Here is a 25,651-nt window from a genome sequence, read left to right as displayed (position 1 = left end):
CTATGTCACTTTTTGATTAAAAAAAAAAATATTGACCAAATTATAATTAAAAATATTAGTATAAATATAATTTAAAATAAAATTAAGTTTTTTTCTATGTTTGTTTTCAATATTTTATAATTACTTTATTTAATAAAAATTATTCAATTATTTTATGAGAAGTTTTAATATTTAAAATAAAAATTATAGATTAATTTTTTTATTTGATTATTTAGAATTATAAATAAAAATATATATTTTTTATAGTAAATTTTTAGCTTATTATAATTTATGCATTTGGAACATTTTATAAATTATGTTTATATGTTTAACAAGTTACTTCAATACTTCTATATTTAAATAAAAAAAAAATATTGCAAATTTTGTATTTTTAATTTTTTTTAATCAATTAGATATCATTTCTTAATAAAATTATTCTAATTTTCAAATGTAATATCACAATTTGATTTGTTATGAAAAATATTTCCTAACATCAATAATATGAGTAAAACTTAAGTCCATATAAATTTTTTTGGCAAATTCTAATTAAAAATATTATTATAGATATAGCATTAAAACTAAATTAATTTTTTCTAATTTAATGAGTGTTTTCAATATTTTATAATTTTATAAGCATTTTTAGTATTCTTTATTTTAAAATTATTTAAGATAAATAAATAAATCAATCAATCAACATATCATTGTAAATATTCAAATAAAAAATATTATGTATAATTTTAGACATTAAAATAAAAAGATTTTTTTAAGACATTAAAGTAAACTTCAAAATATTAAAAAAGATTGTCTTAATAAAAAAAATAAAAAAATAAAAATCTGTTCGCTCATGAACTTCTCTATTCCCATGTCAGAGGAGGACAACTGACAGCATGATTGATTTCGCTGACTGTACTGTCAGCACGGGACATGGCAGTGAAAGCAGCGCAGGTGTGTAGACGGGCTGGGCAGCTTGCCCGGCTCGGTGCAAATATGTTGCACCGTAGCCGGTGCCCATTTCGTTCCTCCCCTATGCTATGTACCCAGCGATGGGACAAAGAGGTAGTTGTCTTTCCAGCTCACTCTCCACTAGCGCGGAAAACTTCTCCATCGGGACGATATATTAAACAGGCGATGCGACCCAACGTCTCCTCGCTACCTTATCTCTACGCGCTTTACGAACGAGACAAGAAAGTGCCTCGGGATGTGACACACTGGCTTCCGCGTTTGCCCTCTTTTCCTTGAAGCTGCCTCCCACCTGCTCTACGTTGACTCCCTTCCGAAACACAATTTAAATGGAGCCTCTGCCTTCATTTCCTCTCTGCTCCCCTCTTTTGGTATTTTCAAAGGTTTTGCCTTTCACAACTTTCTCATCATCTTCATCCTCTGTTTCTTCCCTGCTTTATTTTTCAAAATGTCTTCCACGGCGTCTTCATCTTCGTCCTCTGCCCTGCCTGCCACTGATATCGTCGATGAGATTCTAAACACGAAAGCGGATAAGCCCGACTTCGATCTCAGCCGATTCGTTGCGCAGGTCGATGTACTCGTGGCTCACTACGAGGCTCAGCTGGTACAAATCACCCCTGCGCTAATTTTCTTCATTTCATTTGGGGTTTTCTTTAGTTCATTTGGGTTTTTCCATATCTTGTACCTGCTAAACAACACCACTTTGTCTAACAATTTCCAGCGGAACAAGAAGTCCATCAGAGACAAATTGAGTGAGCTGCCCTCTGCAACAGACGCTTCTAATTTTGCTGATCAGGTGTCAACAAATGTGAAACTAATTGCCAATGAGGTAGGTATAAGCGTCTTGTGAATATTTGTTTATGTTTTCCATCAATTCTCGTTGTGTAGGGAGTTATTGTAACACCGGTGAACAATAAAAACGTGTGTATTAAGTATTCATTACATTTTAGTGTAAATAACTTGTAACATTTCTGGTTTCTGGGTTAGATTGTGTGCAGTGATGATTAAAAAACTGCACACAATCTAACCCAGAAACCAGAACTCTTATGCATGGATTGTGGAAATCTCATTGATCTAACTTGTAACATTGTTATTCACTGTTTGCTATGAGATTATTCTGCATCATTTATTGATATGAGATTATTCTCCATCATTTATTGATATAGGGAAAGGATCTCGTAATTATTGGGGGCATTATATCAGTGACCTCCTCGTTCGTTTGATCTTTTAATTATAGTCATTAAAACAGAGGCACAAGTGCCAAAGTTCCCATCTTTAAGTGTTACATTTAACTGCTAACTGCGTAGTTAAAATTAAATATAAGAATTAAAAATGATCGCATACATTGTAGATTGTTTCTATTGTTTCATTCTCTATTATCTTGCCTCAACATTCCATGTCCCATGGATTCCGAGCTTTCCAATTGATTTTCCCCTTGAACGAACTACACCAAGTGTGAATCCGAAAGTGACATTTAACTGAATTAAGTGTTACATTTAACTGCTAACTGCATAGTTGAAATTAAATATAGGAATTAAAAATGATCACATACATTGTAGATTGTTAAGGTCGCCCAGAGAAGGTGGACCTTATATAATGAGATTGTGGAGTGACAATGCAATGGTGGAGGCTTTCATTGCCTGCTTTTCTCACCAACAGCAATGGAAAATGAGGAAATTTTTTCTTAGGCATGAATTATGGTCATATTCATCTGTTCACAGTGTCGGGCATGAGGAATGTAACATCGACCACTTCATATGTTTTGCTAACAAAATTGATGGAAATAGAAGGAACTTTTCGGGCTTTCCGGGTAAACACAGCTGTTGGAATTCTGTGTGTGGGGTGTCCAGCTGGCCCAATGCATCTGGAATTGCTGAAATTAGCCTTACTATCAATATGGGTGAAGCTGAAATCATGAGGATTCATTGATTCGTGCTTCTCAGTAAAGGAGTTTTGAAATAATGATTCATTGGCCACTCCTAGCCTTCTAGCTTGTACCGAAGGTAGTCACTCCTTATGGAGAACTTCATATCTAGACATGACAATGAGTTTCAAAATGTATCTACTGTATATCAGATGATCCATTCACATTATTATAAAATACAGTAAAATTTCTTAGAACCCATATTTTATGTTGTTGTAAGTTCATAAAGAGTCTCTGCAGAAGTTTCAACAAATGTTGTAGAATGACAAGTCCAGAATTTATGACTATTTCATTAATAAGAAAATACAGTAAAGTTATGACATGTGTTGATGACTATTTGATTATTTAGTACGTCTAGCCCTACATTTTCTGTTTAAGCCAAATAGCTTACAACTATTTTGTTACAATGGTCTCTAGCCTCGACTTCCAAGCCTTAGCTCTACCTTTCACCATCTCTTAATAATCCTTCCTGCAAACATTGAGGTTCCATTGCACTGGCCTCAAAATACTTTATGTTAATTTTATTAGATATCAGATTGATTGTGAAGAACAATATGAAATTAGAAACAAAAGATGGCAGGAAAATAAAATGTTTGCATAGATATGAGACTTGTAAAAATCCTATATAAGATGCAAATCGTTAGAAGAACAAAGTTCAGAGCCTCATGTCCCAGAATTTTAAAGAAATGCATACGCTGCATGTTAAAGAATTTTCTTAAATAAGCTGACTGAGTCTGTAAACAAATTTGTAAGAAAATTAAATTAAAAATTTACATAGAGTTGAGATGTGTTAAACCTCTATAAACCTCAATTAATAATATCAACGAAGATCAAAGTTGTGCATTACAGTTAAAATATAGATACTGCAAGCTACAGATTTGTTTGAAGAAATTGCCAGAAACTAAAAAATAATCTGTAAGAAGATATGTATACAAAATTGGTCTTTTTGCCAAGCATTAGAAGTGGAGCATTCAGATTTCAACTCAGAAAACAGAGCATGGAGTATTCAAATCCCAGCTTGCTTCTCTCTCTTTTGTTTTGCCCAACATCATAGATTCTCTGTTGTCATAGCTAGTAATGAAAACTAATTCTAAATTTCCTGAGCATTAGAAGTATGATGGGATATTTCTTTTAAAAAGCGACAGAACTCACCTCATCTTTCAGCATGTGAAACAATGTAGACTCTCGTACATTGTCGAGTCCTAGAAATAAAATCGTTGCCTCTTTGAGTGACAGGCCCAAAAAAGCTAGACTTCCTAAAAACCAATCCAGACTGATGATATTAATATTTTCCAACCTTAATACTCGTAATTCTCATGAATACTTTGATGGGTTTTAATGGTAATCTTATAGGAACCAATATTTTATGGAAAGAAAATTTTCTAACCCTGAAGCTCAAAACTGAGAACTGCTAACAAGAAGATTACTAGAAGGGGTTAAAAATAGCACAAAAGAAATGAGTAGAATAATAGCTCTTATGGAAATAAAACACTGACATTAAAATATTGCCCAAACGTCTCTAAAAATTGAAGTTATAATAATTCCTTACTTTTCAAGTTACAATTTTCAAATCCCCTGTCTTTTGAGCCTAAAGACTTCCTCTCTTCAAGCTCCATAAGCTTAAATAAAATTACCTGAAACAAAAGAAAATAATAAAAACGGCCCAAAATATTGTACGAGCACAGGAAGATTACAATTTCAGGAATATAATAACCATGAAAACAGAAATTCATGTTTCTTCTTACCTAAAAAATAAATTACCTGTAGATTTAAAAATAAACATACACCAAAAAATAAAACTAAAGAATTCATTAAATATTGAAAACTTCAGCCAAGCCTCTTTTCCTCCGACTTAATACGGCTTGGAATGAAATATCTGGCAAAAAAATCAATAATGATAAAGACAAAAATTTAAGACTGTTCTTAGACGGAAAATGCCACAACCCTAGAACATCCTCATGCAAATACTGTAAACAACTAGAGTCTAAATAACCCTCTAAACAAAAGCATTCACAAGAAAAATAGCTAAAACCCCGCTGTCACAAGATTACTTACATTTGCCACATCATTAATGATCTCCCTGAGAATTTCCAATGAGTTCCTGCCAACAAGAGTTACTTTGTACCAATCTGCAATGCAGAAGAAAATATCACTAAGATTTTGTTATGCAAAACTTCATGGTGATTTTTGTGTAAATGAATGAGGTGAGCGAAACTGTTTCGAAATTTTAAACAATTACTAACTAGAGAGTCATGGAATCCTTTGAACACAGATATGCACAGTGATGGATTTGTTGAAACAAGGGAGGGAATAGGGTATGGATTGATTCCTCGATCCTGCCATACATAAAATGCTTTTGCTGAAACAAATTTAAGGCTTTGCTATGTGGGAGAAAAATCTAGAAGAAGTGACGGTCATGTTTCCTTTTTACTAATTAAAATTGTACAATATTAATTTTCTCATCGCTATTTTATGTGACGGCCAATAGAATTATTTAATTCTTATAAACATATTAAAATGAATCAACTATACAATACATAAACTGATTTAAAAATACTGAAATTTGATTTGACCAATAAAATTATATGTGCATCTAACGATTCTAATAGTTAGCTGGCTATGCTAGGAACTAAAAATCAATAGCTATTAACATATGTATTTATAGGGTGTTATATTTTGGATTTTTTGGTTGGCAATTGGTCAATTTAGGTACTATTATTACAATCGAATCCAAAATAAGCATCTTTCTACAATGACTATTAGTGTCACGGGGCTGGATTTAGCTCATGCCGAGGACGAGTCTTGTCTCTTAAAATCTCCAACCACATTTGTCACATGTGATCACTACTTTTGACTCCCTTGTTGGTTTGACCATTTTTGTTCACCTAGACTACGCCTTACCTCCAATCTTCATCAAGTGCCTACACACCCGATTGCCTTAACATACACCCCTGTGGAATAGAAGCATATGCAAGAATCCCATGGTTCTACTTCCTTTGATGCACCATGCACGCATGCTCGAGCTCCTAGCTCTACCCTAGTTTAACCCAAGCTAAACCCCTTACTTAAGCCCTATACTGTCTTTGCCTCAGTGTCCCCCATAAGACAACCTTGCTCCAACACCAACCATGTGTGATGTCAAGTCCCCTAATCTCTTTATCACCCGTGATCACCATCATGCCACTCCTTGAATGCCCAAAACTTCCACAACTCCTCTTGTTATAGTACTCTTACTACCTTAGCCAAGCACTGTACCACTGTACTAAGAATCACCACAACTCCCTAGATGAACACTGCATCCACCTTGAGTGACTTAGACTACTGAGTCCTCCCTTGCACACTACACACACACCACCCTAGCATGTATACTCGGTACCCCTAATGCACATTTGAACATCTCCTCTACTCAAAACTTGTATGCTATCCTAGCACACCCCTGTCTCCATGAGGCTTCATCACTTATTAGGCTCCCCCAACTTGCCATGAACCTTGAAGCTCAAACCTATTCTCCACAAAACTATTGACTACCTTAGCCAAACACTAAATCCAAACAATGGGCCCCAATTGCCTCAACACCACATCTATGTCTACATCCCATTGTTGTTGAGCACCTTGTTACTCATGCATCCACTGCACTCAAACCAACCCTTTGTGCATATACACAATCTTAGTCATCTCAAATTCCTTTGCAATACATACCTACTTGAGCACCATGCTCTTGTCCTATGATTCACCCAATCCCTTGGATGTTGCACTTCCTTCCAACTCACCTACACCACCATAACTTCACCTATGATCTACTAAATACTCATTTTAGTCATGCACCACAACCCATCATTACTTGCCATACATCATGACCTACCTCTTCGAGACATGCCCTATAACCGCCTCTTTAGCTACTTAATACACATTTGTCTCATGGCTTTGCTTGTAATGTTTTGTGTAGTGCAGTGGGAGGTTTGTACAACAGCAATTGGAGGGGCACAATACGGTGGAGTGAGTGGAAGTACAGTAGGGAGGGTTGATGGCCATACGTTGCACAAACAGGAGACCGTACGGGGGTAAGGAAAACGCCGTATGGTGGTTGTAGGAGTACGGTGGGGGAAGAGAGGAGGATGTATGGTGAGTGTTGGACGTCTGTACGACAGGCCGTACTTGGTGTGGATGAGCAACAAGAGCAATGTACGACAATGTGTATAGAGGGTGAAGGCTGTACGACCAAGGAAGAAGCAGTATGGAAATGACGGGAGGCCACACGGTTAGGTATCCAAACCTAATATAGAATTCAATTTGGTTCATACACAAAACACAATAGATCTTGATAAAATCCACACAATAATAGAGACTTGGATGTGAATAATAATTGTCGAAAGATGGTGCTTCGATCCGATTTGCTAGGACCGAGCGAAGAATTACATGCAACAACAAAATAGGGTGAGGGGTGAATCCCATTGAAACCACAAGGCCAAATAGGGAAGATATTTCACTTCCGAAATGGCGAAATAATCTAGAACTCCAACAGGAATTCGCAGTACATAGAAAATAATCCAAAAGCATGCCTAAAACAACCTACAAGAAGGCCTTATAAAGGGCTTCGGGGAAACTTCTCGAAGGATTGCAAAATAGCAATAAGTCGACAAGTACAAAAATAACCAATGGGCCCGAGAGATTAAATACATTGATTCTCAGCCATATAACAAAATATTATTATTTAATAATATTGGGGACATTACAGTCCTCCATGCCCAAATATTGCTTGCCCTTAGGCAGTTGCAAACTTGGATGCTCTAGAATTTGCTCACCTTCCCAGGTGGCATCCTCGACAGGAAGATCCTTACATTGCACAAGAAACTCATTAATGGTACAAGACTTGAGCTTCTTCTCCTAGACATCTATGATCTCTGTTGGTTCTAAAATTAGTTTCCCTTCTTCATCAATGGGAGGTAATTCCTTCGACATTGTGACACGTTATCCAATAGCCTTTTTTAGTGATCACACATGAAAAATATTGTGGATTCAATTCCCTTTAGGAAGCTCCAATTCGTAGGCAACTTTTCCTACCTTTCAAACCACTCTATAGGGTCTGTAGAAGCGTGGTTTTAGTTTCTCCTTACCAGATGTCTTCAGGGAGGATTGTTTAAGTCAAAGGTATACCAGATCACCCACCTCAAAACTTCTCTCAATTCGATGTCGGTTTGCAAATATCTTCTGTTGATTTTGAGCCCTTTGTAGATTTTCCTTGAGAGATCTCATGATATCTAAATTCTCCTATAGCCAATCTTTAGCCTCGGCGCACAACTATCTCCCAATGCCAAATCCATGAATGATGAAGGGTCATAATCATACAACGCTTTGAAGGGTGACATGCCTATTGACATGTGATAGGTAGTGTTGTAACAATGCTCACCCAGATGCAACCAACACACCCATGCCTTTTGCTGCATTGAAACATAATTCCTCAGATAGCCCTCCAACCATTTGTTCACAATCTCAGTCTGTCCATCTGATTGTGGATGGTAGCTCGTACTTGGTGACAACTCCGTTCCCGCTAGCCTAAATAACTCCATCCAAAAATTGCTAAGGAAACAACTATCTCTATCACTACTATATTTTGTGGAAGACCATGTAAACGAAAAACCTCACAAAAGAACAACTCAGCCAGTTGTGGTGCTTGGTACCCGGTGGAAATGGAAAACAAATGGGCATACTTGGTCAAACGATCAACCACGACAAAAATGCAGTCCTTCCCCTGAACTTTGGGTAGCCCAGTGATGAAATCCATTGAAATGCTTCCCCACTTTTGATCAGGGATTGGCAATGGTTGGAGAAGTCCTGTAGGTAGGGTATGCTTATATTTGTTTTGCTGACAAGTAGAACATTCTTGTACATATTGTAAGACGTCATTCTTGAGGCACTTCCATGTAAAACGTTCTTGGATTTGCTTGTAGGTTTTTAGGTATCCTGGGTGTCCAGCCAACGGTGAATCATGCATCTCCTTTAGAATTCTTTCCTTCCTTTTGGACTCGGGTACTAGATAAATCCTGCCCTTGTAGTAGATAATATCATCAACCACCTTATGCCTATCATCTTGTACATGACCATCCATCAACTAGCAAGCAAATGTGTTCTTGGAGTATTTAACCAATAGGCGTTCCTTCCAATCTGCTGAAAATTCAGACAATGAACATATTGTAGGCCTCCTTGATAGAGCATCAGCTACTGCACTATGCTTTCCTTTCACATACTCAATATCAAAGTCAAAAGCTTCAATTTTGCTCACCCACTTCTGTTGTCGTTCATTTAAATCTTTCTGTTCTAAAAAATATCTTAGGCTGTTGTGATTTGTCCGCACCACAAATTTTGCCCCAACAAGATACTGTCGAAACTTTGTTAGTGCATGCATGATTGCAAGCATCTCTTTACCATAGATGGAGTACAATTATTCTGCTTCTGAGAGTTTTCAACTCTCGAATGCAATGGGGTGACAGTTTTGCATCAATACTACCCCAATACCTTCTCCTGAAGCATAACACTCCAAGATGAAGGGTAGATTGAAATCGGGAAGTGCCAGGACTAGGGATGAACTCATAACTTCCTTCAACTTGTCAAAAGTGTGTTGTGCCTTCATATCCCAATGAAAAGATCCTTTTTTTGTCAGGTCTGTCAGTGGTGCACTAAGTTGTGAGAACCCCTTCACGAACCTTCTATAGTAACTGCACAATCCAAGAAATCCACATAGATCAGAGAGAGTTTTGGGAGGTGGCCAATCCAAGATGGCTTGAATCTTTTCCTGGTGTACTTGAACCCCTTGAGCACTGATTATATGCCCTAAATACAATATCTGTGTCATTCCAAACTCGCATTTAGATGTCTTGGCAAACTGTGATTGTGACTCCATAATTTCGAGTGCTTCATCCAAATGCCTCAAATGTTCCTGCCATGTCTCACTGTAAATAAGTATGTCATCAAAAAACACCAATAGGTACTTTCGTAGTTGCTTGTTGAAGATGTGGTTCATGCATGACTGGAAAGTAGCTGGAGCATTGGTTAGACCAAATGACATAACTAGGAACTCATAATGTCCATAGTGGCAACGGAAGGTGGTCTTCTCCACATCTTCATCCCTCATGCGGATCCGATGGTATCCCAAACGAAGGTCTATTTTGGAAAAATAGAGTGCACTATGTAACTCATCCAATATTTCATCGATCTTGGGGATGGGGTACCTATTTTTAATTGTTTTCTTGTCTAGTGCACGATAGTCCGCACACATTCGGAGGGTTCCATCCTTCTTCTTAACCAAAACTACTGATGATGCAAAGGGACTAGAACTAGGCCTAATCCATCATTTCTCTAGGAGTTCTTGGATCGTTTTTTCTATCTCCTCCTTAAACCTTTTTGGATGGCGATAGGGTGTAGTGATGATGGGTTTGGCTCCTTCCTCCAACTCAATGATGTGCTCAAATCCTCTATGTGGAGGGATGCCTGGAGGGATGTTGATGAAGACCGTACTATGGTTATCCAACACTGTGTGAAGCTCATCATCTTGGTGGTCGATTTGTTGTACTTTCATCAATTTTGTTGATATCAAACATTGTATTGTCCAAACAATGTCATCATGTCGAAGAATAGCTTCCATCCATTGTGCTGAGATTTCCTTCGGCCCTCCATTTGACATTCCCCTGAGGACCACCTACTTTCCATCCACTTCGAATGAAAACTCCATTCATTTGAAGCTTTGTGTGTACTCGTCCAATGTTTCCATCCATTGGATGCCAATAATTACTTCCATGTCATCTAGATCTACTACAAAGAAATCTTCGGTCACCGTATGGTTTCCCATGGTAATGTTAAGTTGTGGGACCAAATGGGTACATGATAGGAGGTTTCCTTCGCCTACCTTGACTTGGAATCCCGTATGTGTCTCCTAGTCAAACCTCTTCGTTCCACAAGTGATGAATTAATGAAATTAAGTGTGGCCCCACTGTCCAGCATAGCTATGACCCGTTGTCCTTGGAGAGTTCCTCGTACCCAAAAAATAATACACCTCGGAGTGCTCGCAAGAGCAATGGTTCCTCCTTGATGTACTAGTGCAACAATCCTCTCTGCATGATTTATGTTTCCCTCTTTCGCAATTTGTTGATCATCTTCTTTGACTCGTGGTTCCTCATCCTCTTCATTGTTTGACATCACTTCTATGTAATGGATCTTCCCCTTCCCTAAGCATCGGTGTCATGGTTCCCATGTGTCCTTACAATTAAAACATAGCTTCCTTCTCCTTAGATCTTGTGTCATAGCTTCATCTGTTGATTGCTTCTTTGGATGGGGCTTGTTGTCTTTCTCCTTTGAAACGATGGGTGGCCTAGTATGTGAATAACTTTTAGACGAAGAAGTGGATGTTGCCATGTCCCATGCCTTCTTGATTGCTGCCACAAGTGTGTCAAGGTTAAAACCCTTCACCCAACCCTTTAAGGGTTCAATCAACCCATCCATGAATAAAACAAGTCTTCTCTCTGAAATGTCTGTCAACTGTATGGATAGCCTCTGAAATTCTGTAATGTAGCTCTCTATTGATCCAGTTTGCTTTAGTAGTGCCAACTCCTTGAAGTTAAGTTCTAGATCCCTTCCGTCAAAGCGATCAATAAGTCTCTTTGTGAACTCGACATATGAAGTGATATGATTATGATCGAGGGTGACCATCCCATGGTGCCACCATTCATGGGCGATTCCCTCCAAGTGAAGTGCTGCAAACTTGATAGCCTCTTCTTCAGGCATGGGGTTGAGCTGGAAGTATGTACTAGCCTTTTGAACCCATGCTCGTGTTGATGTATGCCCAGATCCATCAAAACATGATAAGTTTATCTTTCCAATCTTTCGTCTAATGTCATCATTGTAATCACCCTGCCTCCTAGAATACCTCATCCGCAAATCCACATAATCCTTGAAAGATGGAATTGATCTTGCATTTCAAGGAAAGTAGGCTCTTGCTCCCTAGGTTGTTTTAACTGTCGTGGAAATTTTGGCATCATTGGTCATGTGTGGGATCGCTCTGTGTGAAGCCTTTCATTGACAGAATTGTCACCATGCCCATTGTGTCCTCCATTTGACCTTCCTTGTGCCGAAAGTCAAAGGGTCTTGCCAATTTGATACTACCCCTTCGCCAAGGTCTCACAAAGCTGTCATGGTCCATTTAGCAAGGTTTCACTGAGTTGTTGTTGTCCACTTGTCAACTCCCTTAGAAGTTGCATCATTTTAGCACTTGATTCACCCATTCTTCGTACTGATCCAGATCTTGGCGGCATCCAATATCACCGAAAGGCTGGCAAGATCACCAGCTTTGATACCACTGTAAAGGTTCGTACGGTAGCAATTGGAGGGGCATAGTACGGTGGAGTGAGTGGAAGTATTGTAGGGGAGGGTTGATGGCCGTACGTTGCACAAATAGGAGACCATATGGGGGTAAGGAAAAGGTCATAAGGTGGTTGTAGGAGTACGGTAGGGGAAGAGAGGAGGATGTACGGTGAGTATTGGGCGTCCATATGGCAGGTTGTACTTGGTGTGGATGAGCAACAGGAGTAATGTAAGACAATGTGTATGGAGGGTGAAGGTTGTACGACCAAGGAAGAAGTAGTACGAAAATGACGGGAGGCCACACGGTTAGGTATTTGAACCCAATACAGAGTTCAATCTGGTTCATACACAAAACACAATAGATCTTGATAAAATCCACACAATAATAGAGACTTGGATGCGATAATAATTGTCAAAAGATGGTGCTCCAATTTGCCAGGATTGAGCAAAGAATTATATGCAACAACGGAATAGGGTGAGGGATGAATCCTACCAAAACTACAAGGCCAAATTGGGAAGATCTTTCACTTCTGAAATGGTGAACAATCTAGAACTCCAACATGATTTCACAGTACATAGAAAATAATCCAAAAGCATTCCTGAAACAACCTACAAGAAGGCCTTATAAAGGGCTTCGAGGAAACTTCCTGAAGGATTACAAAATAACAATAAGCTAACAAGTACAAAAATAACCAATAGGCCCGAGAGATTAAATACATTGATTCTCGGCCACATAACAAAATAATATTATTTAATAATATTGGGGACATTACATAGCTCACTTCGAGCACTCCCTTGGAGCGCCATATCCTGATCACTATCTTGGACCAACACAACCCTTGAGATATCTTACCTTAATGCAAATCCAACCAACCAAGCAACCTAGATGTATACCCAGCGCACCACCCCCTTTGATATCGTTCTACATAGATAATTGGGTTTGCCACACATCCCCCACACAACTCCCCATAAGTCCCCAATGCTCCTACTTGAACAAATTGTTTGCCTCCTACCACAAGACTAGGTATTCTACTTCCCTAGCGTCTAGATCTTAGACAACTCATGTTGATCCATCACCAACATTGGCTCAACTACTCCACTTCACTAAGTTAGGGACCCTTGCATTGTCATCAAACCTCACCATATCATGATAAGGCGATGCTACTCTGCTTCACTCCTAAAACTATATGTCGCCTCTATCCCATCTGAAGACTAGAGGGAAAGACTACTCTTCTTCGTCCCTCTTGAGGGAGGTTGACCACCTAAGTCACCCTTGATGCACACTGACACTTACCCTTCATGGTACACCTCAGCTCAGTTCCATGCCTTGCCTACACCACAACCATGCTATTGGGAACAACACATAAAACATCATCTCATTGAGGAAATTTTTGAAGAAAAAATCATAATAAAAAACTGAGGGCACAATGTCTTCTATTGCTTAGACATTTTGTCAAACAGTTCACAGTTAATGTTCCTCATGCAATGGTAGCATTCAAAACATTCTTTGCTCACATGGAATAGCTAATTCATTGCAAAACAGGGTTGTCAATTTCATACAACCACGTGCTTTGGATTCTTTTCTCAACTGATATTTTATTGGATGGAAGTAAGCATGGGTTACCTCACCTTGAAGAGTTCCTCTGTCATAAAACAATGATATCAACCTGCTTTGGAAGGGTTGGTTTTCAAAATATCCTCTACCCATGTGGAATGCATGAACCGTCACACGTAGACATTATTGTTTTCTCACCATAATAGGCTTTGTCTTTATTCATCAATCCATCACTCAGTAAGCAACGAGTTTCTTTTTTCAACATACTTTGCATTGGAGACGCCTAGCACTATGGTATCAATTACTCAACTTCACATTCCTTCTATGTGTGATTGGGATGAAGTCACATGGCCCTTGAAACTTATAATAAAATTCTTTTATTTTGGATGGGATCTGCTATGAGGTTATCCTCATTTTCTTTGCAACATTAGTTTCAAACACTTTGCCTCCTTCCATCTTCATTTTCAGATACACACCTAAGACTTTGAAATTTTATACTTTTGCATAAAATGACAAAATGACGTCTTTCTGAGAGTACTCATCGAACTATGCACCATATTGATATTAATTTCACCTTTGGTGTGGAGGAATCAAAAGTTTCTCAACTAAATCATTGTATTTTCAAGGACTCCAAATGAATCTCAATTGTGCAAATGACCTTTCATATCATGAGCCTTCGGTGATAACTAACTCTTATTGAGATTCATTAACTTCATAACTTTTAACTTCTTACATTTGGGCAAAGAGGTTAAGAATTATTTCCAAAACACGTGTTTTGGGTCTCTTGCTTAACCTTATTTATATTTGGGGGTTAAGGTTTGGTGTTCAAAATGTGTGTTTGAAGTGCTTTGTTTTAGCTCCTTTTTGGGTAGGGGGGTTAAGGATTTAAATTAAATTACTTATTTTGAACCGCATTTCTTAACCTCTTAATGTCTTAAGGGTTGATATTCCGATTGATAATATGTGTTTTGAGAGCTTTTATTAATGTGTCATAACTTGGAGTTAGGTGGTGGATTTTAAAAATGTAAAGTGCTAGGGGGAGCTAGACTTGAGTTGGAGGCATTAAGACCATAAAATTATTGGAGGTTCTTTTAAGGATTGAATTGTGGCACACTTGAACACTTTTTGATTCAATACGATAGAAATTCGCATAATCTGACGATTAGAAAACCAAGGCAACAAGGTCAATTGCCTCAATATTAATCATTGTGTCCTTTCATCTAAATTTGAGGAAATGACAACTAAGGAAGCTGAGAAGGTTAATGTGCAAGTTGATCTCGTGGTTCCTACTTCTAGAGGTGTTAAGGAGAATCCTCATGGACCCTCTATTTGTGCCCTTTGGACAAAAGATGAAAAAAAATGATGGGAGATTATTTAAATCAAAGAATGTCGAAGGCATTGAGAAGATGAGGGAGATTTATGATAAGAAGATTGGGTATGTCGTGGACTAGAAGATTAATAATCTTGATACCACCCACGTAGAATTATGGATCACAACCATAAAGTGGTCAAGGCCTCCAAATAATATGAAAACTTTGGTTGCTAAATTGGAGAAATTCCACTATGAAAAGACCATTGTGGACCTAGAACAAGATAAAGAGGTTGGTATGAAGAAAGAATCAAGTCAAAGAAAGAGGACTAGGGAAAGCACAAAGACGACAACTTTGAATCCACCTTTGAATAATTGAGAATTGAGGAATGTGGCTTTGAAGATGAATCAATTAAAAGATGAAGCCATTGAGACTTTGAAGAATTTTGGCTAGTTTTGTTGTGTATGCTTTTGATCCAGCACAAGGTTTCTTGTATTGATGTTATGTTCATTTTTTTCAGGGGTTGGGTTGGGATTTGCTTTGAGACTTTTATTCTCTATTAGTCAAGGTGTTTTTTAAGTATGTTCAGTGTTGCTTAATAATCTTTATGTAAAGGGTTTTAGGTCCCTTCAAATTTTTCCTCAATCAAAAACATAAATATAGTAGAAAAAGGGACATGAAGACAATAATCATCTCTCTCTCTCTCTCTCTCTTTATATATATATATATCATTTATATTTTAACATCAATTTTTATTATTTAATATTTTTATTCAACAATGAGATATTAAATTATATTTTATGTATTTAATATAAGAAATATCGAAGACAAATAATATATTTTGTGCAAATATTTTATTTAATATATTATTGTTAAAATAGTGAGCAAACACAATAAAAAGTAAATTCACCTACACCATTCAATATGGTACTGTAATTTATATACAATTGGATTGGCTTTCAACACATTATTTCATGGCTTTATGAGTCATATTTTCGACTAAAAGACTTTCTAGGGGTAAGCAATTAATCAACTAACCTACTAACTAATTATATATTCTAACAAGAGCTTTGAGAGAGCTTGAGTCCCTACCTTTTGCAAGGGTCGAGCAATAGATTGATGTCAAGATTCCTAGGAAACATGTCACATTTGTACTTAGATGAACATCATACATACAAAATTTGATTAGAAAGCTTTGTTGTTCCAGCAGATGTCATCGCTTATTGTGAAAGTAGAAGAATTATCAAAATGTTCTTTAAAAACAAAATTCACAAGACTCCTCAAAGGGAACATGTTGGAGTTGATTGGTAAATAAGGATAATTAAGTTTTTTAAAATAAATTATATTTAATTTCTAATGTTTGTGTATGATGTGCCAACATTTAAAAATATAGACTAAATTATTAAAATATTATAAAGTATATATATCTTGGGATCAAGAATATAATAATTATTAATATAAAAGATATTTTATTATTTAAATTGCAACTTTTTCAATGACACTTTCTTATTTTTTTATTGATTTAAACAATAATTGATTTTATTGTTAATATTACAGATAATAATATTGTTAAATTTTCTATATAATATATATATATATTTAAAAATCAATACAATATATAATTTTAAAATAATTATATTTTTTAAAGGGCTTTTAAAAAGTAAACAATAATAGTAATACAATTTTCAATTTTAAAATAACTTAATTATATATCATGAATTTTGATAAAAATACATTTTTATTAGTATTTATTATAAAATAAACAACCACAAAATATAATATAAGTGAAACAAAATTTGAATTAAAAACTAAAAACTTTAAATTATACTTCTTGGATTATATGAAATCTAATCTATATTAAAATAACAAATATAAAAATTACAATACAATAAAATATTATGAAAACAATTGTAAACAAGAGCTCCTTTTGAAAAATAATAACCCTTCAATAGGCAAATGTAACCATATAGAATCATTGGTTAGAGTAAAATTTAGATTAAAGTTAGAAATTAAATTTAGTTATTTTCTGTGAGAAAATTGCAATAACATTATTCTATTTTTTTTTAATATTAACTATAGAGAGATAAAAAATATTATAGAAAGTTCATAGTTGCTTTGAATATTTAATTTCTTAAACATGTCTATTCTTTAAATAACTCCCTTTTTTCTATGTTTTAAAATAGGAAAAAAAATAATTTTTCTAAGATCGAATGAAATAATCTATCACTAAATTCTAATTTTTCAATTTATTATAAAACATCTTAAAAAGTATAATATATATTTTTTAAAATCCTAAAGTGTTGAAAATCACTTGTATATTGATAAATTACATAGAATAATAGAATATGAATGCAAATTTTGTTTTGTTAGAATAATTTTAAAGAGTTAAAAATGCCTATGTTCATAAAATTGAAATCAATTTAATAATAAGAAATATTTTAAATAAAACATATGTTTTTAAATGATGAAAATATTAACTACTTGGTAATTATTTGAAAAAACATTTGAAGTAAAGATATGAAATATAAATGTTTAAAGTAAAACATATAATGTAAAATATTAATTAATTAAAAAAAAAAATTTGAATTTTGTATATGAGCAATATTTTGAACATCATAGAAAAGAAATAAACTAAAAAAAATTGCAAATTTGCGGGGCACCCTTGTGCCTATTTTTAGCCATTACAAATTTGCCAACAAATCTGTCAAGATTCGTTGAATTATTACATTAGACTGACACATGCTAATATCAATAGAAAGCTTGACAAATGGATGATAGATATTACTAAAACAAAAGCAATGGTAAAAAATTAAAAACTAGCAAATAATAATTAACAATGAAAATACAGTTGCACTCATTGGAATACGAATCCAAAAATTAGAGGCTGATAACACCTAAATAAACTTAAATGAAGTACTTATTAAAATAAATTTAAACTGCTTGCCTCATTCAACCGAGAATAATCAAGTTGATAGTGTTGCACGTGAATCACAAACACTGACTTACTAGCAGCTTTTTTTGTCTTTATACTATATTTCATTCTCAAAAATTCGATTTTTCCACGAAAATAGTTTGGGGCCAATCAAAATTAAGAAATTAATATATTTTGTAAATGAATTAAAAAATATTAATTTTAAAACCTTAATTCTGTCTAATGTTTTTACTTTGAAAAAATTTAATTCTATAATAGGAACATTAGTTGGTAAGGCAGGGACTAATAAATTAAAATATTGTGCTTATAGAGTCTATGCCTTAGCAAGGAATCAACCCATTCCAATTATCAAACAAACAGTCAGATCAAAGTGAAATGATTTACAAACAAATCAGAGCCCTCTCGATGAAACCGGAAAACTCCCAAAATTCAGATTTGAATAATTCGCCAGCAATCAAGAAACCTTAATTTGATTCTCCTTCCCTGCCACGATCAAGAAACCTGGATGACAATTTGACCGGCATAACTTGCTCCGGAGACTTCCAGAGCTGGTTTCCAATGACGCTTCCAGAGGTTTACTGGTTTTCGTTTATTCTAATTTTTCGAGTCAATAAGTAAGAATTACCCCAGTGAGATTGACCTCAGCCAATCAGAAAAGAAAAATTAATCGTGAAAAATTTCTAATTTCAAAATATACTTGCTTTTTAACTTTAGGAATGCCTTAGATCTGATTATAAAATTTAATTGTGTAGCTAGTGACATTTGACTAAAAAATATAATAGAAATTAACTATTCTTTTAATTAAACAATGTTTATTAAGAAATTTTATTTTGTTTATAAAATGTTTTAGTATTTTTAAATTTTTTTTTTTGATGAATGGGTCTTTTTTGTGAATAAATACTTCTATTGGTTTACTGGGTATAATTTATTTTATTGAGAAATGGAAGAGTAAATACTAATTCTACTTGTTGATGATTAATTCATTTCAATTTGTATTTGGTTTTGTAGATAAAAGAATATTCTGGAAACACACATGAAACAAGTATTAGAGTATTGAATACTATTGGAAGTGTTCATTGGGTTGCAGTGGGTTTCTTAATGGTGGGCGCAGTTTTGCAAATTTGGGATACAATTGAAAATAACAAGGAAGAGTGTCTAAGACTTTTTAAGTCTATGATTGACTTGTCAAAAGTAATCCTCCAACTTTTGAATGTTCCAAGTTCACAAAAGGAATTGCATGGTAAATTACACAAGTCTATACAATTAATAGTGGAAGGAGCCATCCAATGTTGTTTGCAAAAGAAAAGGAAAGGACTTGAAAGGTGCATAATAATTTCAAGTTTGAACAATTTATTTTTAAGAATGCATAAATATATTTATATTTGTCTTTTTAATTCTCTAATGTGAGGAGTAACATTCAAAGAAACTACTATAGTTTTTTAGATTAATATTCTAGTTTTTAAGATATTATTATTTCTATACATGAGACCATAAAATCTTTTTGTTTAATTGAATAATGTACAGATTTTGGAAAGGTTCAAAGGATAAACAAGAGCTTGAACAACTCAGCAGAAATATAGAAGACATGGGGGCGAAGCTTCATTTACAGATTAGTGCCTCTACTTTCAAGGGTGTGCAAAACATAGGCAATACATTAATCTCCTTAGTTAGTCCTCCACCCCGTATTCCCTCCCTCAACCATGATGCAGGTAAAAACATCATCAACTAATTGTTTTTGAGCTATTATTTGGTTAGTAATATAGGTGCTATATTGACATATTGTGCCATTTCACATGTCATTCTTACTAGCAGTTGGAATAGAGGATAAAATTAAAGAAGTCATTGAAGAACTTGATTGGGAGAGTGATAGTGCAACATCAGCAGTGGTATTATATGGTGTTGGTGGGTCTGGAAAGACCACACTAGCAGATGCCGTTTATTCCTCTCTAAAAGACAAACTTCATGGTTGGAAACATTGTAAAGCTATCCTCATTCAAAGCCTAGAAAGAAACCCCAAAATAGAAAAAATTCAATCCTCAATTTTGCATGATTTGACTACCACCAAACATGATGTAAAAGATTACCGAAGTGGACAGCAGAGCCTAAAAGAAATCATAGAAAAAGAATCCGTCTTCTTGTATATTGATAATGCTTTGTATCTAGAACCACTAGAAAAGCTTTTGCCCAAGGATTTCACGAGTGCAAAGAAGTTTCGATTACTTCTAACAGCTAGAGAAACAAATGTCTCAGGAACAATTGAGTATTGTAGGATTGAACCTTGCAAACTCTATGACATAGGATCTCTTTCTATTGATGGAGCTCTTGAAGTGCTATGTAGGAAAATTGACAGAAAAAAAGTAAAGGAAACTATATTGCAAGAAAGACCAAAGGTGAGGGAAATAGCAAAGAAATGCAGTTGTTGTCCATTATTTTTGGAGGTCATTGGAGCTTATATTCATCAACGGAAGAACACAGTTGACTCTTATGAGCGAGTATTGCGTTGGCTAGAATCTGGAGATGATTTTGGTGGCAGTGAGAAGTATAATTTTGATGAGTCAAGAGTTTTGTTTTCCTACGAGGGGCTTAATTCAAGTAGCAAAGAAGCATTCCTTGACATCTGCTCATTCTTCTCTTGGCGGTGGCCGAAGTGGGAGTGGGAAGAAGTTGCATACATTGTGGGAGAGGAAGAAATGAAATGCTTACAAGAAGGAGCTCTGATCAGGAGGGACGGAAAGAAGATAAAGATTCATGATCTCATTTTAGCAGCTGGTCGTAATAAATCGAAGCAGACTCGAATAAAATGTGAAGAAGATTTTTCTTTGATCTTAAAAGATAAAGAGGTATGCATAAATTTTCATTATTATATATATTACTTCTTTTAATTTCTTTACACACAAGCTTTATGAAAAATTCCCTCCTTGAGTTATTATAACATGCTTCAGAGTGTCTCTGAATTTCGACAGCTTGCTTCCCAAGTAAAGGGAGTTTGGATGAAAGATCTGAGGCGTCGCTTGGTGATATCAGCAGAAGAGTTGGACGCAATGAGCCGATCCTTGAGAATATTTTATATGGGTTGTAAGATAGGCAATCTGACCGTTGGGAAGGGAAAATGCAGCAAACAATTTGACCAGCTGAGATTTCTTGATGTGGGCGGTGGGATGTGCAGCTTACCAATCGATATATTCAAACTCAGTCATTTGAGATACCTATCAATTGAGGATCCCAAGGAGGATGTCATTTTGAGTTCGTCCATGGCAAGTGGTCAATGAATTCCACATAAAAATAATTTATTTCTTCCGAGTTTTCGTATTTTCCAAATTTTTAGCTATGAATTAATAATAATGATGTTTAGTACTTGCAGTATGAGTAGAGAATTTAGATTCTTCATCTTCATTGCAGAATACATGGAATCACGGAAATCGGGCGTCTTGGTTCATTAAAGCAGCTGGAAATCGGGCGTAGATGCAATGCTGATGGAATTTCCCACTGTTTTCCAAATTTACATAAGCTGCAAAGGTTGAAACTCTCCCAATGTAAAGGCCTAGAAGAACTGCCCCAAGCTCTTGTCAAGCTCCGACATCTGGAGAGGTTGGATCTGAGTTATTGTAGGAATCTGAAGCAGCTGCCAGCTGGATTTGGGGGGTTGACCAATCTTACTCGGCTTAACCTGTCAGATTGTAAAAATCTGAAGCAGCTGCCAGCTGGATTTGGGGGGTTGACCAATCTTACTCGGCTTAACCTGTCAGATTGTAATAATCTGAAGCAGCTGCCAGCTGGATTTGGGGGGTTGACCAATCTTACTGCGCTTAAGCTGTCAGATTGCTCGAGTTTGCAAGAGCTCCCGTGTGATCTGGGAAAGCTCACCTCATTAGAGTCATTGAGTATAAGAGGTTGTTCCAGTCTGTTTTGCCTTCCCCATAACCTTGGAGGACGCTTGATGTCTGCGTTTGGATTTGATATATTATTTTATGGCTGTTCGAGTTTGAGTGAAGTACCAGAAGATATTTGCAACAATACAATGGTCACAAGTATTTCATTAGAGGGATGTTCTAGTTTGAAGAGGCTTCCCAGCAGGTTCGGTGAGCTCACTTGCCTGCGACGTTTAGACATGATAGAATGTAAAAGCTTAGAAGAGCTGTGTAACGGCTTTCATTGTCTCGGAGGATTGAAAGAATTAAATTTGGAAGATTGCAAGGGCTTCTCAAGCCTGCCTCAAAATTTTGGAAAACTTAGTTCTCTAGAAACATTAAATTTGTCAAAATGTGTTAAACTGGAGGAATTGAGCAGCGACTTCCATTGCCTTGCAGCTCTAAAATACCTGAATCTGTCCAGGTGCGATAGTTTATGCAATCTTCCAGACCGTTTTGGCGAGCTTAGCTGCTTGGAAAGTTTAAATCTATCAGGGTGTTCTAGTTTAGAAAAGCTTTCTGATGATTTCCATCTTCTCCCATCATTAACAAGACTAGAACTTTGCAAATGTGAGAATTTGGGTGGTGAATGGATGGATAGTGTGGGGAATATAAGGAGCTTGTGGCGCCTCGACATTGTTTGCAGTGAAAGAATAATACAGCGTTGGATGGAAATGAAAAGTCAAAAGAAGAGGAGCCTGGTGGTGGTAACAGACTTCCCTCAGGTATAAAATTGTAATTTTGTTTAGTGCTAAGGCCGTATATATTTAATTTGGTGCAAATAATTATTCTCTGGGGAGTTCCATTATTGTTTTGGCTACCAATCTGAATTTAGAGGTGGCCTTAGATTGGATATGTTTAACTTACAGAATCACTTTTTCTATTTTGGTGCGAAATTTTAGACCGCATTGCATCAACTAATTCTAATTGCATTCCAGTTGCAGGGTAAAGAAGAAGGGAGAAGGGCTCTGTTGTTGGAAGGGGTGCTAGCAAGGGTATTTGATGAGGAAGGGCTTCTGCTTGACGCAGATGAAAACCCCTTCCATCCATCCTCACTTCAACCACAAAATCCAATCATCCTCATCATTGATATGCGCAATGGCTTTCGGTGGTACGAAGCATTAATGAGAAAGAACCTGCAGCAGCTGCAAGAGAATTCAAAAGAGTTGCAAATCATATATATTGGGAAACATTTTAAATCATTAATATCTTCCGAGTGTGCGGCCCTCAAAATCGTGGCTCATACGCCTGATAACTTCAGGACTTCCTCATTCTATCAGAAATTATACGCATCTTTTAAAGGAGCAGCGGGTAGCATTGTAGTTTTCCGTAGCACTCATCAATTAGAAGAAAACAACTTAAATTTCCTGTCGGCGTGGGAAGACATGTCTTCTTATATGTTGAATCGAGCGGCCTTCTTAGGAAACACTCCGAGAGAGAACAACCTTGAATTGCTAAAACAATTGCTGGTAACTGGAGAAACAGATTATCTCTTGCTGGGTGGAAACCGTCAGGTATTGTTTTCGAGTAATTCACTTTTAATAATTTAATGTCGTTTTGATTGGGTAGAAATATTTGAGGCTAGCTTGTAAGAGTAAAAGAGAATGATGATTGCAGGTAAAGGTTGCCGATTTACAGGGGAAATTGATATTACTGCTCATCACATCTCTTAATGTAACAACCATGGCGCACACCTCTGCCGTGAAAGAAATGTATGTGAAAATGCAAGAGAGTGGCTTCACTAATAAAGAGAGTGGCTTCACTAATAACTCGGTAGAAGTAGTTTGGGTTCCAATCGTAGATGGAGACAAGTGGGAGGAGTTTGGGAGAGGGGCTGTCAATGCTCCGCGGGACACGTGGGAGGAGTTTGAGAGAGCGGCTGTCAATGCTCCGTGGCCTTCGGTACCAAATCCATGGTTGATAAAGGACATAATAGTGTCTTTTAGTGAGGCTTTACAGGGAAAATATTATCGTCGTCTTCGTAAGCCATTCGTTTGTGTGGTGGACGAGAAGGGAAGGATATCAAACAAAGATGCAATGGCGATGATAGAGAGGTGGGGTGTGAAGGCGTATCCATTTTCAGAAGCTCGTGAAGAAGAACTGATCAAGGCAGAGTGGGAGACATTGAGACTCAACTCTTCATCCACTTTGCAATTCGTCTTTCAAAATATCGAGTTTCTCTCAAACAAGGTGAGTTTAGAACAATTGTAACCTTTCACTTCAGCTATGCGCTATAAATCTCCGAGCTTATTTATACTAAATTTCTTAATGATAAGAACTTGGAGTTTTTGGTGATAGGCCAAGGAGGTGATGGATCTTGGTGGAGTAATGACGTTGTTGTGCGTGGGTTCACCTAAGAAGATGATAGAGCTCGCCCCTCACTTGAATTCTGCTTTGACAACGTTGGGAATGGAATTCAATGTGCTTTATGTTGCCCACGACCGATATGGGTATGGAATCAGTTCAGATGATTATGACAAGGCTTGTGAGAAGCTCAAAGAAAATGAGTCGGAGATGTGTGGCATAGCAACACTCCCCTTGTCTGACATAGAAAGATTTTGGCGGCGTATTAAGTTTTTGCGAAAGGACTTAATGAATGGAATGGGAATAAATGAAAGGATAGTGAAGGTGAGAAGAATGGTACTGGGTCTTGCTAGTGCAGATAATAACTGCTACCCGGAGCCAATAGTAGTGGTGGTGGATATAAATGGTGAGATTGTAAGTGGGAGGGGAATGGAAGTGGTAAAAGTACTGAGTGATGGTGAAGAAGATAGCAAGGAAAAATTGGTGGTGGACATAAAAAAGAGAGGAATTGAGAAAATTATGGAGAGCAGGTGGAGAGATGGAATCATCCATCCCAAATATCATCGCCAACATCCTCTGCTCCAACTATCGCTTGATGAGGACCCTGGCTGCAGTTTATGCACTCGTCCATGGATATTATACCAATGTAATGTATGCGAAAAATATGCAATATGTAAAGAGTGTGCAGGATGAGAGGTAAGAGATGACATAGATTGCGTATGATCTATCTCAACTACTAACTTATTTATATATTCTATCTCAATTTGAAAAACACCTGGTTATATTTGTTTTAATTTTTTTTAATACTTAATACAAATTAAAATATTATTTATATATTTCTAAAATAATCTAAGAACTTAGCTTTCCACTTTTACAAATAAAAAAAATTGAACCAGTTACAAGGACTTTACAATAGGAAAAAATCAAAGCATCCTTTATATATTGATTCATCTAAAGTTAGATGTATAAATATGGAGACAATTTGAAAGCATTCTTTTATATTTTGATTCATGTAAAGTTAGATGTATAAATATGGAGACAGTTTGAAATTACTTTCATTGATATTTGAAATTGCTTTAAGAGTTGGAAGTAGAAACAATGTCACTTTGGATGATGAATTTTATTCATGTAAGAAAGATATTAAAGCTATTCTTATCTGACGCAAGAATTTAGAATCTCTAAAATGACAGTGTTAATCTCTTTTTTTTATATAATAAGAGAGGAAAAAAGTATTGAAGTATTTAATCCTAGAGAATAGCTATAGAATCCCAAAGGATCATTGTAACCTTTAACAATGCCTTAGAAATTAGCTTTTTTATCTCTACAAAATTTTAGATGAATCTCCTAGTAAATTAATTTGACCAAACCAAGGTTGTATTGCCTTTAGTGTTTTTGGAATGAGAATCTTGTCAATTGTTTCTACTTTCA

The 25,651-nt window shown here is 36.1% G+C and overlaps 2 protein-coding genes across 2 annotated transcripts; both read left to right on the top strand.

Annotated features, from left to right (window-relative positions):
- Positions 1 to 1,296: 1,296 nt before the first annotated feature.
- On the top strand, positions 1,297 to 22,239 carry LOC149529297 (putative disease resistance protein At1g59780). Its single transcript, XM_089811725.1, has 7 exons — positions 1,297 to 1,543; positions 1,661 to 1,768; positions 19,020 to 19,333; positions 19,536 to 19,720; positions 19,824 to 20,851; positions 20,975 to 21,265; positions 21,411 to 22,239. The coding sequence occupies exons 1-7, from the start codon at positions 1,388 to 1,390 to the stop codon at positions 21,471 to 21,473; spliced, it is 2,145 nt and encodes a 714-aa protein (XP_089667851.1). The 5' UTR covers positions 1,297 to 1,387; the 3' UTR covers positions 21,474 to 22,239.
- On the top strand, positions 21,417 to 25,059 carry LOC149529296 (uncharacterized). Its single transcript, XM_089811724.1, has 4 exons — positions 21,417 to 22,644; positions 22,858 to 23,433; positions 23,537 to 24,109; positions 24,218 to 25,059. The coding sequence occupies exons 1-4, from the start codon at positions 21,949 to 21,951 to the stop codon at positions 24,914 to 24,916; spliced, it is 2,544 nt and encodes an 847-aa protein (XP_089667850.1). The 5' UTR covers positions 21,417 to 21,948; the 3' UTR covers positions 24,917 to 25,059.
- Positions 25,060 to 25,651: the final 592 nt, after the last annotated feature.

This window comes from Cupressus sempervirens, chromosome 11, assembly GCF_028749045.1.
Source record: "Cupressus sempervirens isolate cs-2001-9-10 chromosome 11, ASM2874904v1, whole genome shotgun sequence".
Taxonomy (NCBI): Eukaryota; Viridiplantae; Streptophyta; class Pinopsida; order Cupressales; family Cupressaceae; genus Cupressus; species Cupressus sempervirens.
This window is presented reverse-complemented; position numbering and strand designations above follow the sequence as displayed.

What these genes read in the sequence shown, in the direction of transcription:
- LOC149529297 (XM_089811725.1), top strand. Translation starts at nt 1,388, where the DNA reads ATGTCTTCCACGGCGTCTTCATCTTCGTCCTCTGCCCTGCCTGCCACT. An exon ending in TGAAACTAATTGCCAATGAG is followed by an intron (nt 1,769 to 19,019) that starts GTAGGTATAAGC and finishes TTGGTTTTGTAG; the next exon opens with ATAAAAGAATATTCTGGAAA. An exon ending in TGATCTTAAAAGATAAAGAG is followed by an intron (nt 20,852 to 20,974) that starts GTATGCATAAAT and finishes GAATTTCGACAG; the next exon opens with CTTGCTTCCCAAGTAAAGGG.
- LOC149529296 (XM_089811724.1), top strand. Translation starts at nt 21,949, where the DNA reads ATGTCTGCGTTTGGATTTGATATATTATTTTATGGCTGTTCGAGTTTG. An exon ending in TGGTAACAGACTTCCCTCAG is followed by an intron (nt 22,645 to 22,857) that starts GTATAAAATTGT and finishes ATTGCATTCCAG; the next exon opens with TTGCAGGGTAAAGAAGAAGG. An exon ending in TGCTGGGTGGAAACCGTCAG is followed by an intron (nt 23,434 to 23,536) that starts GTATTGTTTTCG and finishes TGATGATTGCAG; the next exon opens with GTAAAGGTTGCCGATTTACA.